The 23733-nt window shown below is 44.2% G+C and overlaps 1 protein-coding gene across 1 annotated transcript in view; it reads right to left on the reverse strand.

Moving 5' to 3' along the window:
- The window catches only part of LOC122788743 (ATPase family AAA domain-containing protein 3-A-like), a 493053-nt gene that overhangs the window by 293695 nt on the left and 175625 nt on the right, over window positions 1-23733 (reverse strand). Inside the window, exons 10-11 of the mRNA XM_044055637.1 lie at window positions 23194-23250; window positions 22830-22925 (exon numbers count right to left, since the gene is read on the reverse strand). Of these exons, the coding sequence (XP_043911572.1) occupies window positions 22830-22925; window positions 23194-23250 (153 nt within the window). The remainder of the gene's footprint in view (window positions 1-22829; window positions 22926-23193; window positions 23251-23733) is intronic.

Here is a 23733-nt window from a genome sequence, read left to right on the forward strand (position 1 = left end):
GTCAATTGATGGTTTTTGTGGGAGGCAAAGAGATCTATGTCTGGCCTTCCGCATTCTTGGATTATTTCTGTAAAAACTTTTGGATGCAACTTCCATTCGTGTGGATCTGTCATATTCCTGCTTAGGCCGTCTGCCAGCGTGTTTTCCTTGCCTGGCAAGTACTGTACTTGTAGTTCCATTTGTAAGTCCATGGCCATGTTCCAAAGTGACATGGCCAGTCTGCATAGGGGATAAGAATGTGTTCCTCCCTGCTTGTTTATGTACCACATAACTGTGGTGTTGTCTGTTCTTATCAATAGCTGGCCTGGTTGTAGAAGGTCCTTGAAAGCTGTAATAGCATTTATCACTGCTAGCATTTCTTTTTGATTGATGTGAAGGTGCTTTTCTTTTTGGGTCCATTTGCCCTGAATGCACTGGTCTGTCATGTGCGCCCCCCAGGCGTAGTCCGAGGCGTCTGTTGTGATGACTTGATTTGTTTGAGGCTTGCTGAATGGAAGACCTGTGTTTGTTTGGCATGCTTGAGCCCACCACAGAAATTCCTTTTGCAGACATGGAATTAGTGGTATTATTGTTTCCAAAATGTGGCTGTGTTGAGACCATATGTTTTTCAGGTACCATTGTAGTTTCCTCATATGCAGCTTTGCACATGGGATTAGTAAGATGCAAGATGCCATGAATCCCAGAGCCTGCAGGATTTTCCTTGCAGTAAGCCTGGTGCAATTTGCTAGTGCTCTGAGATATTGAATTAGTTGCCCCTGCTTCTCTGGCGTGAGGTAGGCCATCTGGGTGTTTGTGTCCAAATTGGCACCCAAGAAAATTATCTTCCGAGAGGGTATTAGTCTTGATTTCTCTTTGTTGACTGTGTATCCTAGAGAGTTTAATAACATTATTACATAAGCCAGATGTTTCAGAAGAATGTGCTTGCTGTCCGCTTGGATCAGGCAGTCGTCCAAATAAGGGTATATTTGTATCTCTTGAAGTCTGCAGTAGGCAATTACTGATGCCAGGCATTTTGTGAATACTCTGGGCGCAGTAGATAAACCAAAGGGCAATGCAGAGAATTGATAATGGGTTGAACCTGCAAGAAATCTGAGGTATCTTCTGCAATTTTGTCTGATTGGGACATGCAGGTATGCCTCCTTGAGGTCCAATGTTACCAGCCAAGACTCCCTGCCCAGCATGGGAAGAAGTTGCTGTAGAGTGAGCATCTTGAATTTTGGTATGAGTAGGAATGTGTTTAGGATGGAAAGATCCAAAATAGGTCTCCAATCTTTTCCCTTCCTTGGCACCAGAAATAGCCTGGAATAAAAACCTTGACCTTGTTCGTGTGTAGGTACCTCTTGAATAGCTTTCATGTTTATAAGATCTGAAATTTGCTTTTGTGCCTCTGCCCTTTGATTGTGTGGCAGGTTTGGAATGCCTTTCATTTTTGGAAGGGTATGACAATGGAATTTGTAGCCTCTCTTTATAATGTTCAGGATCCATTTGTCCTTTGTGACAATATGCCAATTTTTTGAGAATAGTGCCAGCTTTCCTCCTAAGGGGGCTGCCATTTGAGACCTGGTTGGCATGCAAAGGGGAAAGTCATTGGTTTTGCTTTCTGAAAGATTGCGAGTTGTCCTCACCACCTCTTTGTGTAGGAGCTTGCCATTGTCTGCCTCTGTACGAGCCTTGTGTTTGTCCTCTGCCCCTCGGGCGCCTGTATCTGCCTCTTTGGGGGTCTGTCTGTGGCAGGAAAGGACCAGTTTTTGGAAGGCCAATTTCTACTAAAACATGGGGGTTGAACCTGCAGAAATCCTTTCACAGTTTGCATTGATTTAGCCTTTTCCTCCATTTTCCGTAATACTTCCTCAGCATTTGCCCCAAATAGTACATCCTTTTGAAGAGGGGCGTCTAGTAATTTAGCTTTGACATGATCAGGCAAGGCTTGTTCCTTGAGCCAGGCATGCCTACGTATGACTGAGCTGTAACAGCAGCTCTACATGAGGCCTCTAGAGCATCAAAACCACATTGTAAGGTATGTTTACCCACTTGTTCTGCACTATGCATCAAATCCTGCAACTCCTTCATGTCTGGTTGTTCAGGTTGTGACATTTTACTTTTCAATTGAGATAACAGAAACTGTTGGTATTTTAGCATATGAAACTGACAGTTTAAGGCCCTCATGGATAAGGTAGCCGAGGTATATACCTTTTTCCCCACCTTTCTAAGGATCTGGAATCTCTCTCGGAAGGCAATGGTTTTTGGCAATGGAGGCCTTAACTCCCTTGGGCCCCTGTGAGATGGTTTCTAGGTCAGCAGCATGGCTTTTGTATAGAAATTGGTGTGAGTCAGGAACCCTGTAGTACCTGTCAGGCTTAACTGGAGCTGGAGGAAGAGAGTCTGGGTTAAGGCAGGCCTCCGAGTAAACATCATCTAGGATGTCCAGGACAGGAGGTATAGCCAGAGGCCTGTGCTGGGGTAACAAAAGAAATTCCCTGAGCCTTTTCTTGGAATCTGAATAATCCTGGCCTTCCCAGTGGAAGTGTTCCCTTAAGGTATGCAGAGTTTCACCAAAAGAGTAATCCTCAGGGGGGGATACAGAAGGAATAGATTCCTCTGCATCAGAGTCTTCAAAAGGGGAGTAAGACTGTTCCTGATAATCAGAGTGCTCTGAAATAATGGAGCCCTGATCAGAGGAGGGGGAATCTTCCTCCACTCTGGGTCTTTTGTCCGGAGGTGGCTGAGAACCTCTGATTAGAGTAATTAAATCCTCAGCCATTTTAAGCATCTGTTTCTTAGGCATGGGGCCTGGGGATGGGCCCTGTGTAGCTGGTCTCTTAGGGTGCATGGTAGCTTTAGACTTGGTGAATGCCTTGATGGAGAAAGAAGAGGAAGGTCTGAAGACACCTTGAGTGGAGGTGGACCTGTCCACATTCTGTGTTTCAACGCCAAGCGTGGCTTCGGTATCTGTAGTCAGGGTGTGGGCCGAGGAGCCTGCGACCTCGGGTACAGGAGACATCGCCAAAGATGGGTCGTCGGTAATCAGGGGCTGCGTAGGCGCCTCGCTGAGAACCGGACCACGTGTAGTCGGTTTTGGCGTGGTGTTGGTAGAGGCCGTGGACCTCGAGTGTCTGTCCTTGTCTTTGCGTTTTTTAGACAAAACCAGAGTCGGAGTATCCGACGACATAGTATAGTTAAATGCTTTCCTAAAATAATGCTGGGCGAACTCCACCCGACGCTTAATAGTGTGTTTGTTGAATGTAGCACAAAAGCGACAGACCGAGACGTCGTGGTCTGGGCCTAAACAAGGTATACAGAGGGAATGGAAATCCTTATGCGGTATTTGCTTTCCACAAGAAATACAATTATTAACTTTGTCTGACATCGGTCTGAGGCAAGAAAAAGTTTCCCCAATGGGGTACTTAGCTTTTAAGAAGACTTCGGTTCCAAATTTTTCGTAATCTCAGGAGCTGGCCGACCGGCACTTGCGAACTGCTTCTGCTTCAGGCACCGCGCGGCAAGAAAGACTGGAGAAAATGGCGGCTGGTTCTTTTATACCCCTGTCGCACTGGCATCAGGGAAGAAGCGACGACAACCGACGCCGGACCTAAACTTTGGAATTCGGCCGACCGAGGACCCGCCTGACGGCAGGAGAACCCATCTGTTATGACTGCAGCTGTATGCACGATGAACATCAGACCTGTGGAGTTTTTTTTCTCAGCACCAGGGAACTAATTCTGAATGTGTGAGGCAGTCTGGCCAGAACTACAATGCCAGAGCACTGTAAGGAATTTCAGCATTTCAGTAAAAGACTTCAAACCTGAAATAACAGCACTGGAATCAGAATGCATGCAGAAAGTATTCTTGCTTTCATTTTTTTTTAGAAAATTAACTTTATTTTAGATTTTGCACTATAAAGAATCTGCACTTAACTCACAGCTACAGACTCAAGTGGATTTGCTCATTTTGGTTGTGAGATATTACTCTTCGGGAACAACTAACAAGGGACAAATGGCTGTGGCAAGGTCATTGTGGACACACAGAAGCACACAGTGCTGTGCCCTCTGATGCAATAACCATGAGTATATGTGGAGTCCCCCTAGACCAGCAGGCAGTTATGACACTTACAATAGCATGCCCAGTGGGCATGTCAGTAGCAGATAAAATGGAAATGGCTTGTATTAATATGTCAGGAGAACTGATGGGTTTTGTGCTTGGTGTACAGCACATGTTAATATAATAAGTTGTAGAAGTGTGCAGCAGCAAGGGAGAAATCCTGTACATTGCATGTATTTCAGCATACATGTATTTCAGGTGATGGTCCACAGACACAATGGGTCTCCTACAGTGTGTAACAAACATTCCCTAGAGCAGGAATTCTCTGCATCCATTAAAACTTTGTTCTTGCTGCATGATAACAGGTTCTGTGAGATGCACAGCAAGCCATCATAGTTTTCAGGCACTGGTGCCTGGCCTCCCCCTTATTGTTCATAAACCAAGATCAGAGCTTGACAGGTCACACAGATTCCAGTTACCCCCTGCCTATAGTTATTCCAGCTGTGAGCACAGTGCTGCAAGCTTCTCTGTGTTCACACAATCTGCCACAGCCATGTATCTCTACAGCAGAACTGCATTTCAGCCATGTGTCTCCAAAAGGAAATATCTCACAACCTATAAGCCTGAACCAGTCTCCACTGTTTTGTTTATGCTGTGATGGTGGCTTTTGGTGGGCATAATTTCAACAATACATGCCAAACTGCATTGCAGCCTGCAAGTGAAAAACATTCTGAGTTGGTTACCTCCACCTAGAAAGAGAAGTTGATATTTTCAGTGTTTATCTCATCCAGAGAGAGAAATTAATGTTCTTGAACTGAACCGTTGCACTTTGCAAAATGGAGAAACTCGAGGAGATTACTACAGACAAGCAGAAACATGTGTCAACATGTGGCTCTTCAGGAGAGATGTGAGGCTGTCCAGGAAAGGAGTGAGGCTACTAATACTCATTTGGTCCATCTTCAGGAACACACAGGTCATGTGTGACTGTACTTGGCCACATCAAAGACCACTGCACCACTAAAGACATCAGTACAATAACATCCAAGGCTATCTTATTGCTTGAGTTATGCCACCGAGGAGAACTGGGCTCCATCTAAGTGGGCTAAAATCTTATTTTCTTAAGTTACAAGAGAAGGACTTAAAACACACATGAGCATGGAAGGTACTAACTACATAAGCAATCAACAATTTAAGAAAACTGCTGAGGCAGGTATGTCTTCTGAAACAAACAATGAAAATTTCTGAATGGGAAATTTGGATCAAGTCAAATGTTAACAGCCCAAATGACTGCTCTATAGCACACTCTAGTATTATGGTTGGAAGTAAAAATGACAAGTAAATATAAATGACACGTAAATATAACATAACAGATATTTTAGCTGTTGAAAAATGCAACCCCAAAATAATTTATGTAAATGGGCTTGACAAAATGATCCTAAGAGTACTAATAATCTGGTTATGCTAACCAAAAGGCTAATGTTAACGGTGTTAAACTTTTGCCACTCCCACCTACCACACCGATCCATATATGTCAGCTCTGGCAACAACTCGGCCATTCTTTTAGGTAGTAAAGACCAATACGTTATAATTACATCTCAAAATCGAAATGGTTTACATGATGTTGAGTTTAAAGGGCCTCTGTCCTCTTTGGTTAGTGCAGCCAGCACAGCTTTCTTTCAAGATGATGTTACGGTCTCTCCTCATTTTAAAATACTGTTAAACAGAACCTTCCATATTTTTATCCTTTTCTTCCCTTCAAACTTCCAAAGGAATACCATCTGTTCTGGAGCCTTCCCTGTGACTGATTATACATCATCATTTTAACTCACCTCCTCTCATCTTGGCTATTAATCCTCGAGTCCCGTCTTCCACTAACCTTGGCATATTTAATTCTTCTATAAACAGGTCTCTTCTTGGTTTCTCCATTCCCCTGCTCTATACATATTCCTCACAGAACTTCCAAAATAACTCTTAATACCTCTATAGGGTCTCTGATTACTTTCTCATCAGAGGCTCCCTATATTTAGCAGCATCCCTATTTCCTGTTGATAAAGTCATTATACCAATAGCTTTTGTGCTCTGGGGTTACTATAAAAAATATTTGCTTAATGACATCCTTTCTAAATTTATGCATATTAACCAAATACTCTCTTATTTTCCCTTTAGCACTTAACACTTGCGCCTCCTGTTATTATGCAAGATTCCCTTTGTCTTCAATATGATAACCTTTGATAATCCCTGCAAATAATCCTGTTACTTCTTTTTCCATCTCTCACTCTCATTTCTACCATATTATTTTAAATTCCATTTTCATTTTATCCCAACATTACTTATCCCTTTAAAAGACATTTGCATCATCCTCAACAACTCCTGAATTGGTTCCACTACCAATTCCTTAAAAATCTCTTTTTGTCAAAAACAGAAAGTAGGAAAGCACCAGTGTCACATTTTTACTTGATTTTTGATTATTTTGCATCCTTTTTACTTGATTATCCTGCATCTTTGTGTTAATTTTTATTAGTGCATGACCTGAAATAGTTATTGGATGGGTTTCAAAGCTTTCAGTTAAACAGCCATGCTTCTGTGAAATATAATTTCTATCCTAACTAACCCAGTGTACTGCACCTTGGGGAATAGTATTAACATTCTAACTGGGCTGCTAGCAATTTCAAAATACTCCATCAAATATTCTTACATATTTCTTTAGAAATTTACCCTCCACTGTTATAATTTCTCTTCTTGGTTCCTGTATTTTCATTACTGCACACCCAAGTTCTAGTCCCCATCCATGAATAATATTCCCTACTGTAAGCTAATTACCTGTCCTAGAACTCCCTTCTTCTTAAGTTCCTTAATAGTAGTCTAAGGTGCAAAATAAATACATGCCAATGTAATCCTCCTTCCCAGCCAATAACCCCTTATGACAACAAGTCTACCATTGTTGTCTTTCTTCTTCTCCTCTATCATTATTGGAGTTCCTACCGCAATCAGAATTATTATATTCCTTCCCCTTTTCCCCAATACTCTCCAGAGTTACCATTTTGAAATCCTTTCTTTACTCCACTCATTAGTTTATTTCCAAGTGTCTCTTGTAATGTTGCTATCCGTGCCCTAAGCGTCTTAAGAAGTCAATATTCCTTGCTACCTGACCAAACCTAAAAGGCCACTCACATTCCATAAAATGATTCTCATAACATGTTATTACTTTCATATATTCTACAGGCCTTTGTTTAGTACAAGTTTCCAATCTGCAACTTACAGACACACATTAATGTTTGGCAGATTGATGTTATATACAGCTGCCTCTGTTTGGATCCATGTCAAATTTTTCCCCGACCTTTCATATTTCAGGATCAGATGTTTGAGTTTCCAAAAACTCAAAAGAAAAAAACAAAAATCAGTGTTTTTGCAGGGAGGCAAGCCCTCTGCACCCTGCATATGGGGGGATGTGTCCACAACACCCCCTGCAAATTAAATATATCATTATATGCAAGCATAACGTCTAAATCACTCACATGTATGGCCTAAAACATGTACAGATTGGCAAAATAAACACTTTTTCCCCTACTCACTTCTCCCAGCACTTCTCAGAACACTAACAACTTCCATGAAAGCAACACATCCATATGTTTACATTCTGTATGGTGATCATGTTACAGTGGGGTTAGGAAATTAACTGTTTTCCACTGTAGTGCGATCTAGGAGTTGGCATATTTAAATTATGGGGAGTGTGAGGGGGGGCAAGCCCATCTGCAGAAACGTAGTAAAAAGTGTGTTTTGGTGTTGTTATATGTGGAAGGGATATTATTTACATGTGCGTTGTAGTTTTCTATGTTATGATGCACACTTTCAGTGTTCTGAGTTTTCGTTGTTTTGGGTTTTCAATGTTTTGGGTTTTTGCTGTTATGGTCTGAGTGTTTTGAATTTTAATGTTATGAGATTTCAATGTTTTGAAGTAGACCCGGCCCAGATGCAGTACCTAACTTCTGGTTAAAAGTATTATCATCTTTGCACAATGACTTAGCCATAAGTAAGAACTATTTATATGCACACCCCTAAAAGACACCAGCTAGATTAACAGAAAAAAACAATGCTCCTACTTAAGAGTGAACTTACAAGCTACCTTAAAAATTATAGACCAATAATTTGCCTTCCGACGATGTATAAACTATACACCAGAATTGATGCTGACAGAGTTTATAATTATTCAGAAGAAAACTCAATTATGGCAATAGAACAAAAAGGCAATAAAAGAAAGTCATATGGAACAAAGGATCATTTATTGCTATATTGTTCTCCACTATGACTAAGTATGGCATGGATGGATTACAAAAAAGCATTTGACAGTATCCCACATTGATGGATAAAAGACTGCTTAAAAATGTATAAGATACACCACACACTGCTCAATTACATTACAGTGACCATGAAACAGTGGCAAACCACTGTGCAATTAAGCCATGATAAAAGACAAATTATTATTCCAGGGATAATGATTCAAAAGGGGATATATCAGGGTGACTCATTGTCACCACTGCTTTTCCATCTTGCACTTAACCCATTAAGCTCTCTAATTAGCAGATTAGGCCATGGCTATAATTTGACTCCTAGAAAACAGCAAAGTGTAAAGACTTCTCATTTTCTCTTTATTGATGATTTAAAACTGTATAGCTCATCAGATGAGTAACTGAAAGCACAATTGCAAGTAGTTAAAACTTTTTCAGATGACATAAGAATGTTATTTGGGACTGCGGTGGTGGTGCTGCGGTAGCGTTGACACCTCACAGTAAGACATTGTCCTGTTCGATTCTCAGCTAGAGCATCTTCTGTGTGGAGACATGCGTGAATGGGCGTACCTTCGTTGAAGGTTGTGCATCAGGGCCAGCAACTCGGCACGTAAAAATCTACTGCCAATCATTAGCGGACCGGAGTTCCGCTGTGGTGACCCCTAACCGGGAAAAGCCGAAAGACACAACAACAACAATAAGAATGTCATTTGGTCTTGATAAATGTGCAAAAGCAACCTTTAAAGCAAGAAAGCTGCAGCACCAAGAAAACATCAGTTTGGGACAAGAATGTGATACAAAAGAATTGGAGCAAGAGGGAGTGTATAAATATTTGGGAATTGATGAAGGTTCAACAAAACATGACCAAATGCAAATAAAACTTAGTAAGGGATATTTTAGAATAATTTAATTCTGAAAACAGCACTGACATCTAAGAACAAAATTAAAGCTATAAACCAATTTGCTCTTCCTGTCCTAACTTACAGTTTTGGAATGACTGACTGGCCCCAAAGGGTGTTGGATAGACTAGACATGAAAACAAGAAAGATGTTTCATGCTCACCAAATGATTTATAAAAATCAGTGCATACCAAGATTATATATTCCTCGTTCAAAAGGACGGATGGGCCTCCTTGAAACTGATGACATGTACAGATCTAATAAATCTAAGATGACTTCCCTGCTTAGTCTAGCAGAAGCATATTGGCATGAAGTGGAAGGAGGCAACTGAATGTGCCAAAAAACAAAAGAAAGAATATAAGGTGAGGGACCAGAGGAGAAGATGAGAAGTGTGAAAAATGCATAAATATAGCTGCAAGTATAGAAAACTTCTGGAAGAACCTCATGTTGATCAGGATCAAACGCAGGAATGGTTAAGGAGAGGTGAATTCAAACCAAAAGATGAAATGTTAATATTGGTGGCCCAAGATATTGGGCTACATACACGTTGGTTTATAAAGTCCATTGAACATGTGGGCAAAACAGATAAAAATAGGTTTTGCAAAACAAAATTGGAAACAGTCGCACACCTTGTTGCTGGTGACATACTAATGGCAGAAGGACTGTATACTATTATGTGGCACGACTGTTGCACTGGGGATTGTGCAAACATTACAGTACTGAAGTGGCTGAAAAACACTGGAAACATGAGCCACAAAGCATCACAGAAAATGATGAAGTCTACATCACATAGGATCACCCATTACCAACAGTCCAAAAGATAGATGTAAGAAAACCAGATACCGTGGTCCATGAAAAGAAGACAAAAGTAGCACTGGTCACTGAAATCACTACTCCCAGTAACTACAGTGTCTTGCATAGAGAGAGAGAGAGAGAGAGACAGAGAAAGTCATAAAATATCAGGATTTGCAGGCTGAAAAGAGCAATGTGGAAGAAAGATACACAGACAGTTTCAACAGTAGTAGGAGCAAAAAAGAATCTACAATCGTATTTAGATACGTTACTTGTACATGTAGCTCCATATGAATTGCAGGAGGAGTCATTAAAGGGCACACTGAGGGTGCTGCAAAGAGTACTTCTGGCTGACATCAAAGAGTGAAATAATACTAATTTCATAGTTCATAAAATTTAATCGTACTTTGACTTGGGAATGGGGCACATTCCCATCATGGTATTAGAACCCCAAAATACTTGGAGAAATTAAAAGGCAGATATATCAGAAATAAATGAAAAAATACAATCCCCCTTTTTTATGGGGGAAAGCCCCCCTCACACACACACACACACACACACACACACACACAAAAACACTCAAAATAAAAAGTTATCTTGGCATCTGTGTTGTCTTCCTTCATTCATCCGCATGATAGGGTCTTTGATCTGACCCTCGGATCCGGCTTGGCCACTTTCCACAGACTTGGATCAGATTCACAAGCTCCTCCCTCATACCCACAATACCCTGAATCCACCCAACTGTCTCAGATTGAGTTTGCCAAAGTCAGTCATGTCACATAAGACCAGCAGAAGAGGCTCAGATACAGGACTTAACAGTCCTGAGCTCATCCAGGTTCCTCAAGAAGAAAGGCAGGGGGATGGTTGGGTGGCAAAGTGAGAATAAATGAAGGAAGACAACACAGATAAAGAAGTTATGTCTTACCATAACATTCCATCCGTATTGTTGATCCTCGTTCAGTCATTCCGCATGGGTATCAGTTCCGACCTCAGAACCGAGCCGGCCATTTTCAAAGCTCGCGTCAGCTTCAAACTCTAGAGCTAAACTCTTACCCACAATTCCCCTCTCCCAGTTACCTCAGATTGAGTTTGCAAGTCAAAGAAGGTACAGGCTACCTCTGGTCAAATAACCTAAGAGAACCGGATGGTGAGCTCCACTAGAAACCAGAGGAGGAGGGGGAAGGAGGGAGGGTCGTAATGACTGAACGAGGATCAACAATACAGATGGAACGTTATGGTAAGACATAACTTCTTTATCTGATATTGTTAATCCTCGTTCATTCCTTACGCATGGGACACAGTCCCCAGCTACCTCTATTCCTGGGAGGCTCTCATGGAAGGACATTCCTGAGCACCATAGAACCGAAAGATGCTCTTCCCCTGGAGGCCAAATATAATTTGTAATGATTGATGAAGGTATGAGGCGAAGCCCAAGTTGCAGCTGCACAGATGTCGTGTAAAGGAGCTCTGGCATGGAAGGCAGCAGAAGTTGCCACTGACCTTGTTTAATGAGCTTTCATGGTAGTAGGCAATAAGATATTACGTTGTGTGCAAATAAAGGTCAAACAGTCCGTCAACCATCTAGCTAATGTGACCTTAGCAACGGCAGATCCTAATCTAGGTCCAGAAAAGGACAAAAATAACTGGTCAGATTTACAAAAGGGTTTAGTCCTGTTTAAGTAAAAATGGATTTGCCTGTGGATATCTAGGGTATGTAGGCAATACTCTCCTCTGATTGAATGATTGGGAAAGAAAACTGGCAATTCAATGGCTTGATTAATGGACATTTCAGAGATCACTTTAGACAGAAACGATGGATTAGTTCTCAGAGACGCTCTATCTCTATGAAAAATCAATTATGGACTCTTGATACATAAATCTTGAAGCTCAGAAATGTGTCTGGCAAAAGTAATGGCGACCAAAAACAAGGTTTTCCATGACAAATACTTGAGGTCGCAAGAAGAGGCTGGTTCAAAAGGTGACATTGTCAGAGCTTGTAGAACTAATGATAAATCCCATGGCTGAATAGGTTCTCTAAAAGGTGGCTTCAGATGATTCACACCTTTAATGAAGGTCTTGCACAATTTATGGGACATAAGAGAGGAATCTTGGACACCCTCATGAAAATTAGAAATTGCAGCCAAATGAACTCTAATGGTAGAGGCCGATAGACCCGATTGAAAAAGGTCGGCCAGACAGTCTAGTATTATCGACACTGGTGCTGAAAAGGGGTCTACTTGTTTATCTTTCAGCTAACAGGTAAATCTTTTCCACTTGCTCAGATAAGTAATTCTAGTGGAAGACTTATGAGAAGCAATGAGAATATCACATACTGGTAAAGAAAGATCATTCTGCCTGGCAATCAATGGAATTGGAGTAGCCAAGCCATGAGCTTCAGGCTGTTCAAGTTGGGATGAATCAGGTTCTGTGGATGTGAGATCAACTCTGGGGTTGGATGGAGAATCCATGGTCGATCTAGTAGGTGAGGCCAAAGAAAGGGGAACCAAATCTGTCAAGGTCAATATGGTGCTATGAGGATCACCTTGCTCTTCAACCGACGGGCTTTCTTCAGAAACTGGGGAATGTGGGGAAGGGTGGAAATGCGTAAAGAAGACCCGAGGGCCAATCGTGGGCTAGAGCTTCCCTGGGTGACTGTCCCGGAAGGGGAATAAGGGCGAAGTAGTTGCTGCATTTGTAGTTGGTTGGGGATGCAAAGAGGTCGCAGCAAGGACGGCCCCGACAGTGGAAGATCTCTGCCGCTATCAAGGGATTCAGGGACCACTCATGAGGTTGAAGAATGCACCTGCTGAGTCTGTCTGCTATCACGTTGGAACTCCCGGGAATGTGCGTTGCTAGAAGAAAGCGGTTGGTAGCCATCGCCCATTGTTCTAACCTCATGGCCTCTCGACAAAGGGGGTAAGATTTGGTTCCACCTTGCTTGTTGATGTACCAGACCACCACCATGTTGTCTGATTGAATCGCAATTGTCCCAGACGGCAGCAGGGGATGGAATGCTTGCAACGCCAGAAGCACCGCCCTCAGCTCTAGAACATTTATATGCAGATGGGCCTCCAGTTCGGACCAAGTGCCTTGGACTGTCTGTCCCTGACATAGCCCCCCCACCCCATCAGGGAGGCGCCCGTGGTCACTGTGGCCTTGGGTTGCTGGGGGGAGAAAGGGTGAGACCATTGTGAGAGATTGTGTGTCATCCACCAATTTAAATCTTGTTTGCACCTGTGGGTTACTCGAATCATGGCTGAAAGAGGATGCTGAAAAGGATACCATTGGGCGAGCAGTAACCATTGTAGAAGCCTCATGTGAAACCTGGCCAGGGGAACAATGGTGATGGAGGCTGCCATGGAACCCAACAGCTGTAGGACAGAGTGAGCTGTGGATTTTTCCCTTGAAAGGATTGGAATTAGTTGTTGCTTTATCCTTAGAATTCTGTGCTCTGGAATAGCAGCTCTGCAGTTTTTTGTGTCCAAGATAACCACTATGAATTCTGTTGACTGAGATGGGGTGAGATTGGATTTTTGCCAGTTTATTGTTATGCCTAGCCTTTGAGCAGCGAGGAGAGAGTATGCCAGGGTTTTTTCCAGTAGATGTCTGGTAGGGGCAGAAATGAGCCAGTCGTCTAGGTATGGAAACACCTGGAATCCTTGAAGTCGCAAGTGAGCTGTGACAAATGCCATGCACTTTGTGAACACTCTGGGGGCTGTAGAGAGTCTGAAGGGCAGTACTCTGAACTGGTAGTGACTGGCTCCCGCACGGAAGCGCAGAAATCTTCTTGATGGCCTGTCCACTTTTATGTGGTAGTACGTACCTTGAAGATCTATCAAGCACATCCAATCGTCTTTTCCCAAAAGCGGGGGGATAGACTGTATTATGACCATCCGGAATTTTTGTACTTTCACAAACTTATTCAATACACTGAGATCCAAAATTGGTCTCCAGTCCCCGGTTTTATATGGCACCAAAAATAGTCTTGAGTAGAATCCGGATCCTATCTGGTCTGGAGGGACTATTGGGATGACTCTCTTTCTTAGCAGCTTTTCTATCTTTAGTGCTGCTTCTTCCCTTTGACTGGATGGAATGTCGGGAAGGTTTTTTGAAGGGGCAGGACAAAGATCGAAGGGGATATGATAACCTTTTGTTATAATCCTTTGTACCCAAGAATCGGTGGTGATGGTTAGCCAGGCAGAAGGGTACAAGGAGAAATGTCCCCCAACCACGGAGTTGGGCCGCTCTTCAGGAGCGCTGGTAGGATTGACCAGGGAAAGAATCCCTGGAACCCTGGTTACACGGACCCCCCCTCTGCCCTGAAAGGAGCGTCTTTCCTGTTAGTTTCCCCCTCTGCCTCTGGGGGAGAACTCGGCCTGTGTATCGTGGAAAGGACCCTGAGATTTCTTGAACCATATCTTCCCACTCTTTTGGTTTCGGGAAAAAGCACGTTAAGGGGAAGAATAATGGACACCTACGGTAGAAAGGGTCTTACCGTCCTGTTCACAACTGGCCAGTGTGCTTTTAACTTTGGGCCAAAACAACGAGGAGGCCTCAATGGGAGCATTAAGAAAGGAAGCCTTAAAAGGGTTCCGCGAAACTGCACAAGCGCATCCAGGTGTGTCGTCTCAAGACCGCAGCTGAGCCGGCTGCTCTAGCTGCTCCTTCTGATGCGTGAGAAATCAGTCGCATAGAGGAGTTAGATATAGATTCAATGGTGGCCAGCTGAGAGGCCACTTTGTCACAGACCTCATCAGACACGGCACCAGCCAAGGTTTCAGAGAGCTCGGAAATCAGATCCCTTTGAAGCCTGGTAAAATGTGCCATATAATTCAGGGACCTGATAGCAAAGGTCGCTGAAGCAAAGGTGTGCTTCCCTATCCTGTCCAGGGCCCGGGAGTCTTGGTTCAGCAGATGGACAGTCTGGCTTTCTTCTTCTGCCAGATCCTTTTTTGTTGCGGCCGCCACCACCAAAGCATCCACAGGAAGACCTTTGGATCAATGAGGATCTGAAGCAGGAGGGGACAAAATCTTATTTGGCCTCTGGGAAATAGCTTCAACGGTATCAGGAGCCTTCCAAGCACACTGCATGACGAGCCAGACAAGTTCATCGGCAGGCGGAGTAACCCAGGAGGTAGGGGGCCAGGCATGAAAGGCCTGCAGGAACACAGATTCCTTAGAGGTCAATTTGGAGGACTGACGGTCACCTCTCTGTTTCAGGATTTCGAGAATATCACCAAAGGATACCTCAGAGGGTGACTGAGGGAATCCTTCCCCCTCATCGAAATTTGTGTTTTCGGTGAGGGACTCCTCTGTGGAGTCCATGTGCTTCCTCTTACACGAACTTTTCCGGTGGCCCTCCTGAGCGGGAGAAGCTGGAGAAGACAGCAGAAAAGGGGATTCCTGAGGGAATATGTCTTGCGGCCCTTGCACCCAGTGTCTGCTAGGTGCGACTTGTGAAACCAGTGTACCAGAGGGGGGCGGAGGTATAGACAGTCCGGTATCGCCAGCAGCAGCGAAAGCCTTCTCCATCAGTTGGAAGGCTGGTCCACCTGAAGAGGAGTGCATGTCTAGGACAGGGGTCACCCCTCCCCTACGTGGCTCAGCCTGCTGACCCGGAGTCCCTGGATGGCTGTGGAGCAGCAAACTATGCGTGTCACAACTGACATCATGGGTCGTAGCAAAACTTTCCTGCCACGAGGGCAACTGCAGTTCCTTACTGAGATCCATAAAGGGGACTGCAGAAGGGGAAGACTGTGCTATATCCATGGACTTCAAAGGCAATGAAGGAGGAGAATAAGAAGGGGTCTTTGGAGATGGGTGATCACCTCCCAAGGAAGGATAGTTCCTGAGGGATGAGATACCTCTGGCCAAGAGTACCTGGTCCACAAGACACAACACATCATGTTCGGAAAGGCTTTAGTGGACCTCATGGAGACTAAGGGAGAAACAGGCCTGTCCACAGAAGAGCAGACTCTGTGCCCATCTCATCTGTCCGCACCAAGGACAACGGTGCCAAGAGAGACTGGACTACTGTTGTCTGCACCGAAGAAGTCATCGGTGCCAAGGTCGTGGTCTGCACCAACACAAGGATCGGTGCTGAAGTGGTTGTCGGTGTCGAAGCTGGAACCGACAAAACTGGAGTCAACAATAAAGACGTCGGTTCCGAGGAAGATCTCGGAGCCGATGCGGTCAAGGTCTGCGCTGACTGAACAGTCGGTGCCGATACAGTGGTAATAGTCTGAACCGAGGAGTCCCTCGGTGCCGATATATAAAAGGCTGCAGGAGAAGATGGAGCCGAAATCACTAATGGAGCTGAAGGCCTCCGTGCTGAAGGTCTACACACCAAAAGCACTGGGGCTGACTGAGTGAGCTCCGGAGCAGAAACTTTAGCCTTTTTAGGTTTTGGTTGGCGGGAGTCCCCAGCCGGGGACGAAGGCAAAGATTTAGCCTTAGTAGGAACATTTAAGATTTTCTTATGGGCTCTAGGAGGGGTTGAGGCCTCAAACCCAGAAATAGCATCTGAAAAGGGAGATTTCAGAAGTCCCTTCAGTAACAGCTTGTTTTTCCTTTACAACAAGGTTCTATTAGAAAAGTTCTCACAAACAGTACACGGTGGGTCAACAGACAAATGGGAAGCTCCCAAACAATAAACACACAAAGAGTGTGCATCAGAAGTAGGTAGTTTGTGTCCACAATCAGAAAACCGCTTAAACCCCAAACTACCTTTCTTATCTGCCATGACAGCAAATTAATTAATAGAAAAGGTACCAGCAATGGTACAAGAGAGTACCCGAAGGTATGAGAGAAAAAAGGAAAGGGATTACCAACGATGGTAAAGACAGAATACCTCGTGGTAAAGAAAGAAGCAGAAAAACCTGAAAAAATTATGTACGCTAGATGCGATAGGGTAAGATACAATGAAATATGAACTTTTCTGACAGAAAAGTAATCTAAAAAGCTATTAAACAACAAATGACTGTACTTAGCTCAAGAGAAGTAGCTTGACACGACCGGATGGCAACATGGCAAATGAAATCTGAGGTAACAGGGAGAGGGGAATTGTGGGTAAGAGTTTAGCTCGAGAGTTTGAAGCTGACACGAGCTTGGAAAATGGCCGGCTCAGTTCCAAGGTCGGAACCGATATCCATGCGTAAGGAATGAACGAGGATTAACAATATCAGATGCCATGTTATGGTAAGACATAACTTTTTAATCTGATGTTGTCTCCTTCATTCACCCTCACGATAGGGTCAGAGTCCCCAGATATGAGAACCTTGGGTGGCCATCATGGAAGGACATGCCAGAGCACCACCGAGAAAAAGGAAGCCCTGCTCATGGAAATAACATCCAATCTGTAATGTGACACAAAGGTGTAGTTATTGGACCATGTAGCTGCCGCACACATCATCAATAGAGGTTCTGGCATAGAAAGCTGAAGACGTAGCCATAGCCCTGGTAGAATGTGCCCTAGGGGGTTTAGGTAACTTCAACCCTCTGGAAGAATAAATGAAGGAGATGCAATCGGAGATCCATTTTGTTAGGGTAACTTTCAATACTACTTGACCAAGTCTATTCGAAGAAAAGGCTATAAAAAGCTGCTCAGACTTTCTGTATGGCTCAGTCCTGTGTAAACAGAAATGGAGCTGTATATAAACATCTAATAAGATGAAGAGCACATTCTCCTTTGTTTGAAAAGTTGGGAAAGAACACTGGAAGTTGACCACTGGAAGTTGAATAGGCCTAAAATGGCTACAGAAAGTAATATCAGTCAGTCAGTCCAAAGGATGAATTAGTGCACAAGGAAACTATCCTTGTGGAATGAAATGTAAAGAGGTTTAGAAGACAGAGCTTGAAGCTCCAAAATCCTCTTAGCGGAAGTAATGACCACCAAGAGAGCTGTTATCCAGGATAGAAACTTCATATCGCAAGTAGCTGCAGGTTCAAAGGGGTCCTGCGTCACTGCCTGCAACACCAACAAAAGGTCCCAAAGAGGAGAAGAATCCCTAATGGGAGGCCTCAATAAGAAAATGTCCTTCATGAAGGACTTACGTAATCTGAATGTGAACAAAGAAAGTGTCTGACTAGCCGTGTGAAAATTAGAAATGGCAGCTAACTGTTGCTTAATAGTGGAAAAGTTAGCACCCTTATTGAAAAGGGTAGAGAGAAACAGTAACACGTCCAACACAAGTGCTGAGAATGGATCAATGTTCCTGTTGACAGCCTAAACAACAAATCTCTTCCACTTGCTACTGTAAACCCTCTTAGTGGAAGCATTTTGTGATGCTAGAAGAATCTTTCGGACCAGGGACTGAAGCCTGGACTGTCTAATCAAGTTTGGAATTGAAGAAACCAAGCGGTCAGTTTCAGGGTTTGAAGATTTGGGTGTCAAATTGCTGATGGGTGAGAGAGGAGGTCCTGAGTGGGTTCCAGTATCCAGGCAGGATACTTTAGGCGAGACCATAGGAAGGGGAATCCCACTTGGTGAGGCCAGAAGGGGGCAATAAGGATGACCGAACTCTTCAATCTGCTTGCCTTTTGAAGAAATTTGGAGCCGAGTGGGAGAAGAGCGTAAGCATACAGGAGACCCGGGGGCCAATTGCGGACTACAGCATCTCTCAGGGACTCCACTGGAGGGGGGATCAGAGTGAAAAACTTGCTGCATTTATTTTTGAGGGGAAGAGGCAAAGAGATCGCACAGCAAGGTTGACTCCAACTGCTGAAGATCATGTTCGCTACTGATTGGTTGAGGGACCACTCGTGTGGAATCAGAAATTACCTGCTGAGTCTGTCGGCCAGATCGTTGGTTTTCCCCAGAATGTGCGTTGCAATTAGAAATCGGTCTGAAGAGATCGCCCACTCCCACACCCCCATGACCTTCCTGCATAGGGGGTAAGAACGGGTTCCTCCTTGCTTATTGATGTACCATACAATAGACAGGTTGTCAGTGGGTGCACTGCAATAGTCCCAAGAGGGAGAACGTCCTGAAAGGCTTGCAACATTAGGGCAGCTCTCATCTCTAGGACACTGATATGCAAACTGGTCTTGGGAATCGGCCATGTGCTTGGACCATCTTTCCATTATAATGCCCCCCCCCCCCACACCTGAACTGGGAAACATCAGCGGTCACGATGGCTATTGGAGGAAGTGTCTGCCGATGATAACATTGTTGGAATGAATCCACCAACTGACATAACATTTGCAGACGGGAATCAATTTGATGCAAAGGGACAAGGGTGGAGACAGAATGGACCATTGACTAGTGTCCACTGTAGAATCTGCATGAAGAACTTGGCTAGGGGAACTAACAGGATGGCTGCAAACACAGACTCCAGGACCTGAAAGATCAAATGAGCGAAGGGCTTGAGTTGCTAATAACTGCTGGACTTGATTTCTCAGAATGGTTATATGGTGTAGATGAAGAGAAGTTATCTGATGTCTGTTACTGAGCTGCGTACCTACGAAAGCTAGGTTCTGAACTGGAGTAAGGAGTCCCTGACTTGAATCAGTTGATGTTTCATGGCAGCGATTAGGAGCCAACTGTCTAAATATGGAAACACTTAGAATCCTTTGAGCCTCAAGTGAGTGGCTACCACTGCCATGCATTTGGTGAACACCTGGGGGGGGTATGCCCAAAGAGCAGTGCTCTGAATGTGTAATGACTGGCTCCCAGCCGGAAGCACAGAAATCTCCTGGAGCATCTGTCTATTTTGATGTGATAGTACGCGTCTTTGAGATCTATAGAGCATATCCAGTCATCCTTGTGCAACAGCAGCAGAATGGACTGAACCGTAACCATTCAGAAACTCACTTTCTTTACATATTTGTTTAACTTGCTGAGATCCAGAATGGGTCTTAGGTCCCCTGTCTTTTTCGGCACCAAAAAAAATTGGATGACACTTTTTTACAGCAGTTGTTAAAATTCCTGTGCTGCCTGGTCCACTGACCGGGTGACACATCCATGAGGCTTCTTGAATTCAGATGAGGAAGGGAAGAGGGAATATAGTCTCTGGATATCACGCTTGGCACCCAATGGTTTTGAGTCACTTTTATCCTGGTTTCCGGGTGCAAAGCTATTCTTCTCCCAACTGCCTCCAGAGACGGACAGCAGGGTAGTGCCTCAAGAGTACTGGCAAGGCTTATCCAGATGGGGGTGCCCGAAAGCCCTGGTTCTGCAGCACCCTTCTGCCTCTAGGGCGGCATCTACCATTAACCCTCCTCTTCCACCTCTAGAGAAGCATTCTCCGCATGGCTCCTGGAAAGGCCCTTGGGACTTGCGTAACCACATTTTCTTGTCCTCACGCTGGATTCTGGAAAAGGACCTCCGCGGGGGGGGTGTAGAAAACTTAATTCCAACAGCAGAAAGGGCCTTCCCCATCCTTTTCACTACAGGTGAGGGTGTCTCTAACTGAAGGCGCAAAAGGAAGGTGCCATCGTTGGAGGCACTGACAAACAACGCCTTAAAGGGCTCTGCAAAATCATATAGCCTCATCCAGGCATGCTTCCTGAGGGAAAGTCCTGAAACAGCTGCTCGCAAGGTGCCCTCTGTGGCATGGGAGATTAACCTCATTAAAGAATTGGCAATGGATGAAAGAGTGGCCTGCTTAGGAGAAACTTTCTTAAACTCCACCACAGGCATGGACAGAAACTGTCAGTTCTTTGCACAGAGTAAAATGGGCTAGATAATTAACGACCTCAGTGCAAAGGTTGCCAAGGTGTAAATGCACTTCCCAATTCTGTCCAGCACTCTGGACTTCTTGCTCGGCAGATGGACATTGGCAGTCTCCTCTGCCCGCTCTTTCTTAGTAGCCACAGCCACCATGATAGCATCGACCACAGGATCCTTACTCCAGTGTTTCCTGTCCGTAGCAGGCTCTAAAAACCTATTAGGCCGCGTGGGTATAGGCTCAATGGAGTCCGGTTCCTTCCATGCACGGCGACATATTAAATCCACTATGGCATCTGCCGGGGGGGGGGGGTCACCCAGGACATAAACAGGCCCATCCTGAATGCCTCCAAGAGAAATGACTCTTCAGAGGAAAGAGGTTGAGCAGACCACCTACCTTTCTGCTTCAGAATTTCCACAATGTATCCAAAGGCGACATCCTCAGGTGGGGATTGAGGGATCCTTCCCCCTCATCAAAGTCAATATCTTCGGTTAAGGACTCCGGAGTGGGGGTCCACATGCCTCCTTTGACATGTCCTCTTCCGAGGAATCTCCTCAGTGGGGTATGCTGGGGGGAGGTATCATAAGAGGGGGATCCCTCCTGAGCAGGGAAGTCTTGGAAGCTGCTTAGGATGGAAAGACTCCTGGAATGATGAGAGAGAGGAAGGCCTGGATCTGATGTAGGCACAGGGGTGGATTAAGGAACTCTCCACTACCTGAAAGTGGAAAGGACCAGGTGAAGCCCTGCCCATATCCCCCAGAACCGAAGCTACTGAAGGTAAAAGGACAGGACTTGCACCGGATCCATGGCCTACAGACAGGATCAGACCCGAGCTATCGAGTGTGAACCCCCAAGGGAAGGGATGGCTCCAAGAAAGATGGAACTGATCCCAGTTCCCCAGACCTGACACTGAAGGCCACAGCTGCGAGACTCGCTCTGCTCCGACAAGGCCAGAATAGAGCTATTCAAGGACATACTCTGCATTGAGGAAGGAAAGTTCCTCTGCGCCAAGTCCAACTAGGGGGAACGGATCAGAAAATGAGTCCTGATGGGGTTACTAGGTAGCTCATGGATCTGATAGGGGATGGAGCCAAAACTACCCCCATCTGAATCTGGGCCTTAAGACACCTCCTCATCAACCTGTCCACGTCTACCTTGGACAAGCTTCTGGAGAACCTGGATGAAGCAGACGATGGTGGTTTGAGTGTTTGGACCTAGAGGACACAGCCGATGACTTCGTTGAGGCCCTCAGATCCATAGCAGTAGGGTCCAAGTTTGAAGCAGAAGATGAAGTTGGAGTGATAATGATAATCTCCCCCCGGATCTGACGAAGCTTTAGGATCCGAGAGGGAAGCAGACTTAGGTGGATCTGAAGAGGACTCAGACGATTTCCTTGGCTTCTTAGAATCAGGAGCATCCCTTGGTGAAGCAGGCAGGGACCTCTTTTTCACCTCCTTAACAGAAGCTGAGGAGGAAGAAGCCTGGGAAGGGGTCTGAGCCTCAGCCAAGGAAGGAATACGGTCCCTTACGATAAGTTTTTTGCATCTGTTGGCTAAAGCCCGAGGGATGACAACCGAACAGACTGAAGAGTCAAGCATTAAGATGGTCTGCTCCCAGGCAATATATGCACGCCTGATTGGGGATCTTATGCCCACAAGACGTGCAGTGTTTAAAGCTGGGAACCCTGTATGTCAGCCATAAGAGAGGGCCCGCCAAAAATAAAAGAAGATCCAAAAGTCCCAGAAAGAAGAAGGATAAGGAGATTAACTTTAATTTTAACTCCACTAAGATTAACTCTAACTATAAAGTTAACTTGTGAAAATAGAACTAAGCAAAACTTTTTTTTTTTTTAAAGAATAAGAAAGTTAGAATAGTGCACAGACACACTAGAAACAGAGGGAGGAAGGTAACTGCCAAAGACACTTACAAAACCCAATAAACTAACGAAAGCTTGAGGGGATAGAATCCGTGTCTGAGCTCTCTGAATGGCAAACGAGATCTGAGGCAGTTGGGTGGATGCAGGGTATTGTTGGTATGAGGGAGGAACTTCAGAATCGGATCCACGTCTTTGGAAAGTGAGAAAGCCAGATCTGAAGTTCAGATCAGAGACCCTATCATGAGAGTGAATGAAGGAGAGTACATCATACCTGACAAACATTTGAGGAAATGGGATTTTGTTGAAAGGTACACCATATTCCCATGTTGATGAACCAAATCTGCAATGAAACCACCTGCACCTCTATCTGAAATACAAACACACAAACAAATACAGATACATATACACACATGAACAGATGCATACACACATACACTTTATATACCTGATTAATACATTTACTTAAAAAAGTTTTTTTAAATATCTGGCATCTGTCATAAGAGGCGGCAGGATAACAGAGCACAGGCAAGTTGTTGCTGGTGTAATGAAATAGATCCAGATAATGAAATAGATCTAGATATTGCACGCATTCTTGCATTTTCTTGTACCTAATCTCAGTAAACAACTACACTTACACTTAGCACGACTCCTTCCAAAGCATCATGAGGTTTGCTGGCTAGCCTTTTTGTCACCTGAATAAAAAAGGAAGAATAAAGCATTATGTCAGTGCTGAACATTTACATTTTTATAGTGAAGAATAAGCAAACCTAGATCAACAAAAGAACTTGGAGAAAACAGACAAAAGGAGAATTCCAAAGATGCATACAAAGTAGTAGAGAGGGTTACATAAATATAACACAATCAGTAAGTTTATGGATAATTCAGATATTCTGAACTGTTATCAGTCTTGAGTTACTAATTTTACTTTGTAAATACAGTTAGGACAAGTAAACCTAAATATCCTTTTTATAGTGTAGATTCAGAAACTAAAGCACCACAATTCAAACACTAGGTACAACTTACCACAATAGCCATTTTCAGAGCCACAATCATGTGGATGGAAATTAGTTATGTATCTACTTACCATAAATGAAGATGTTCCATTGTCTTCACTGCAGCAGTATTCACAGGCTTCCAAGGTAGGACATTGCAAAACTCACTGCTGCAACAGTGAA

This window comes from Protopterus annectens, chromosome 14.part0 (genome assembly GCF_019279795.1).
Source record: "Protopterus annectens isolate FY-2018-M chromosome 14.part0, PAN1.0, whole genome shotgun sequence".
Classification (NCBI taxonomy): domain Eukaryota; kingdom Metazoa; phylum Chordata; order Ceratodontiformes; family Protopteridae; genus Protopterus; species Protopterus annectens.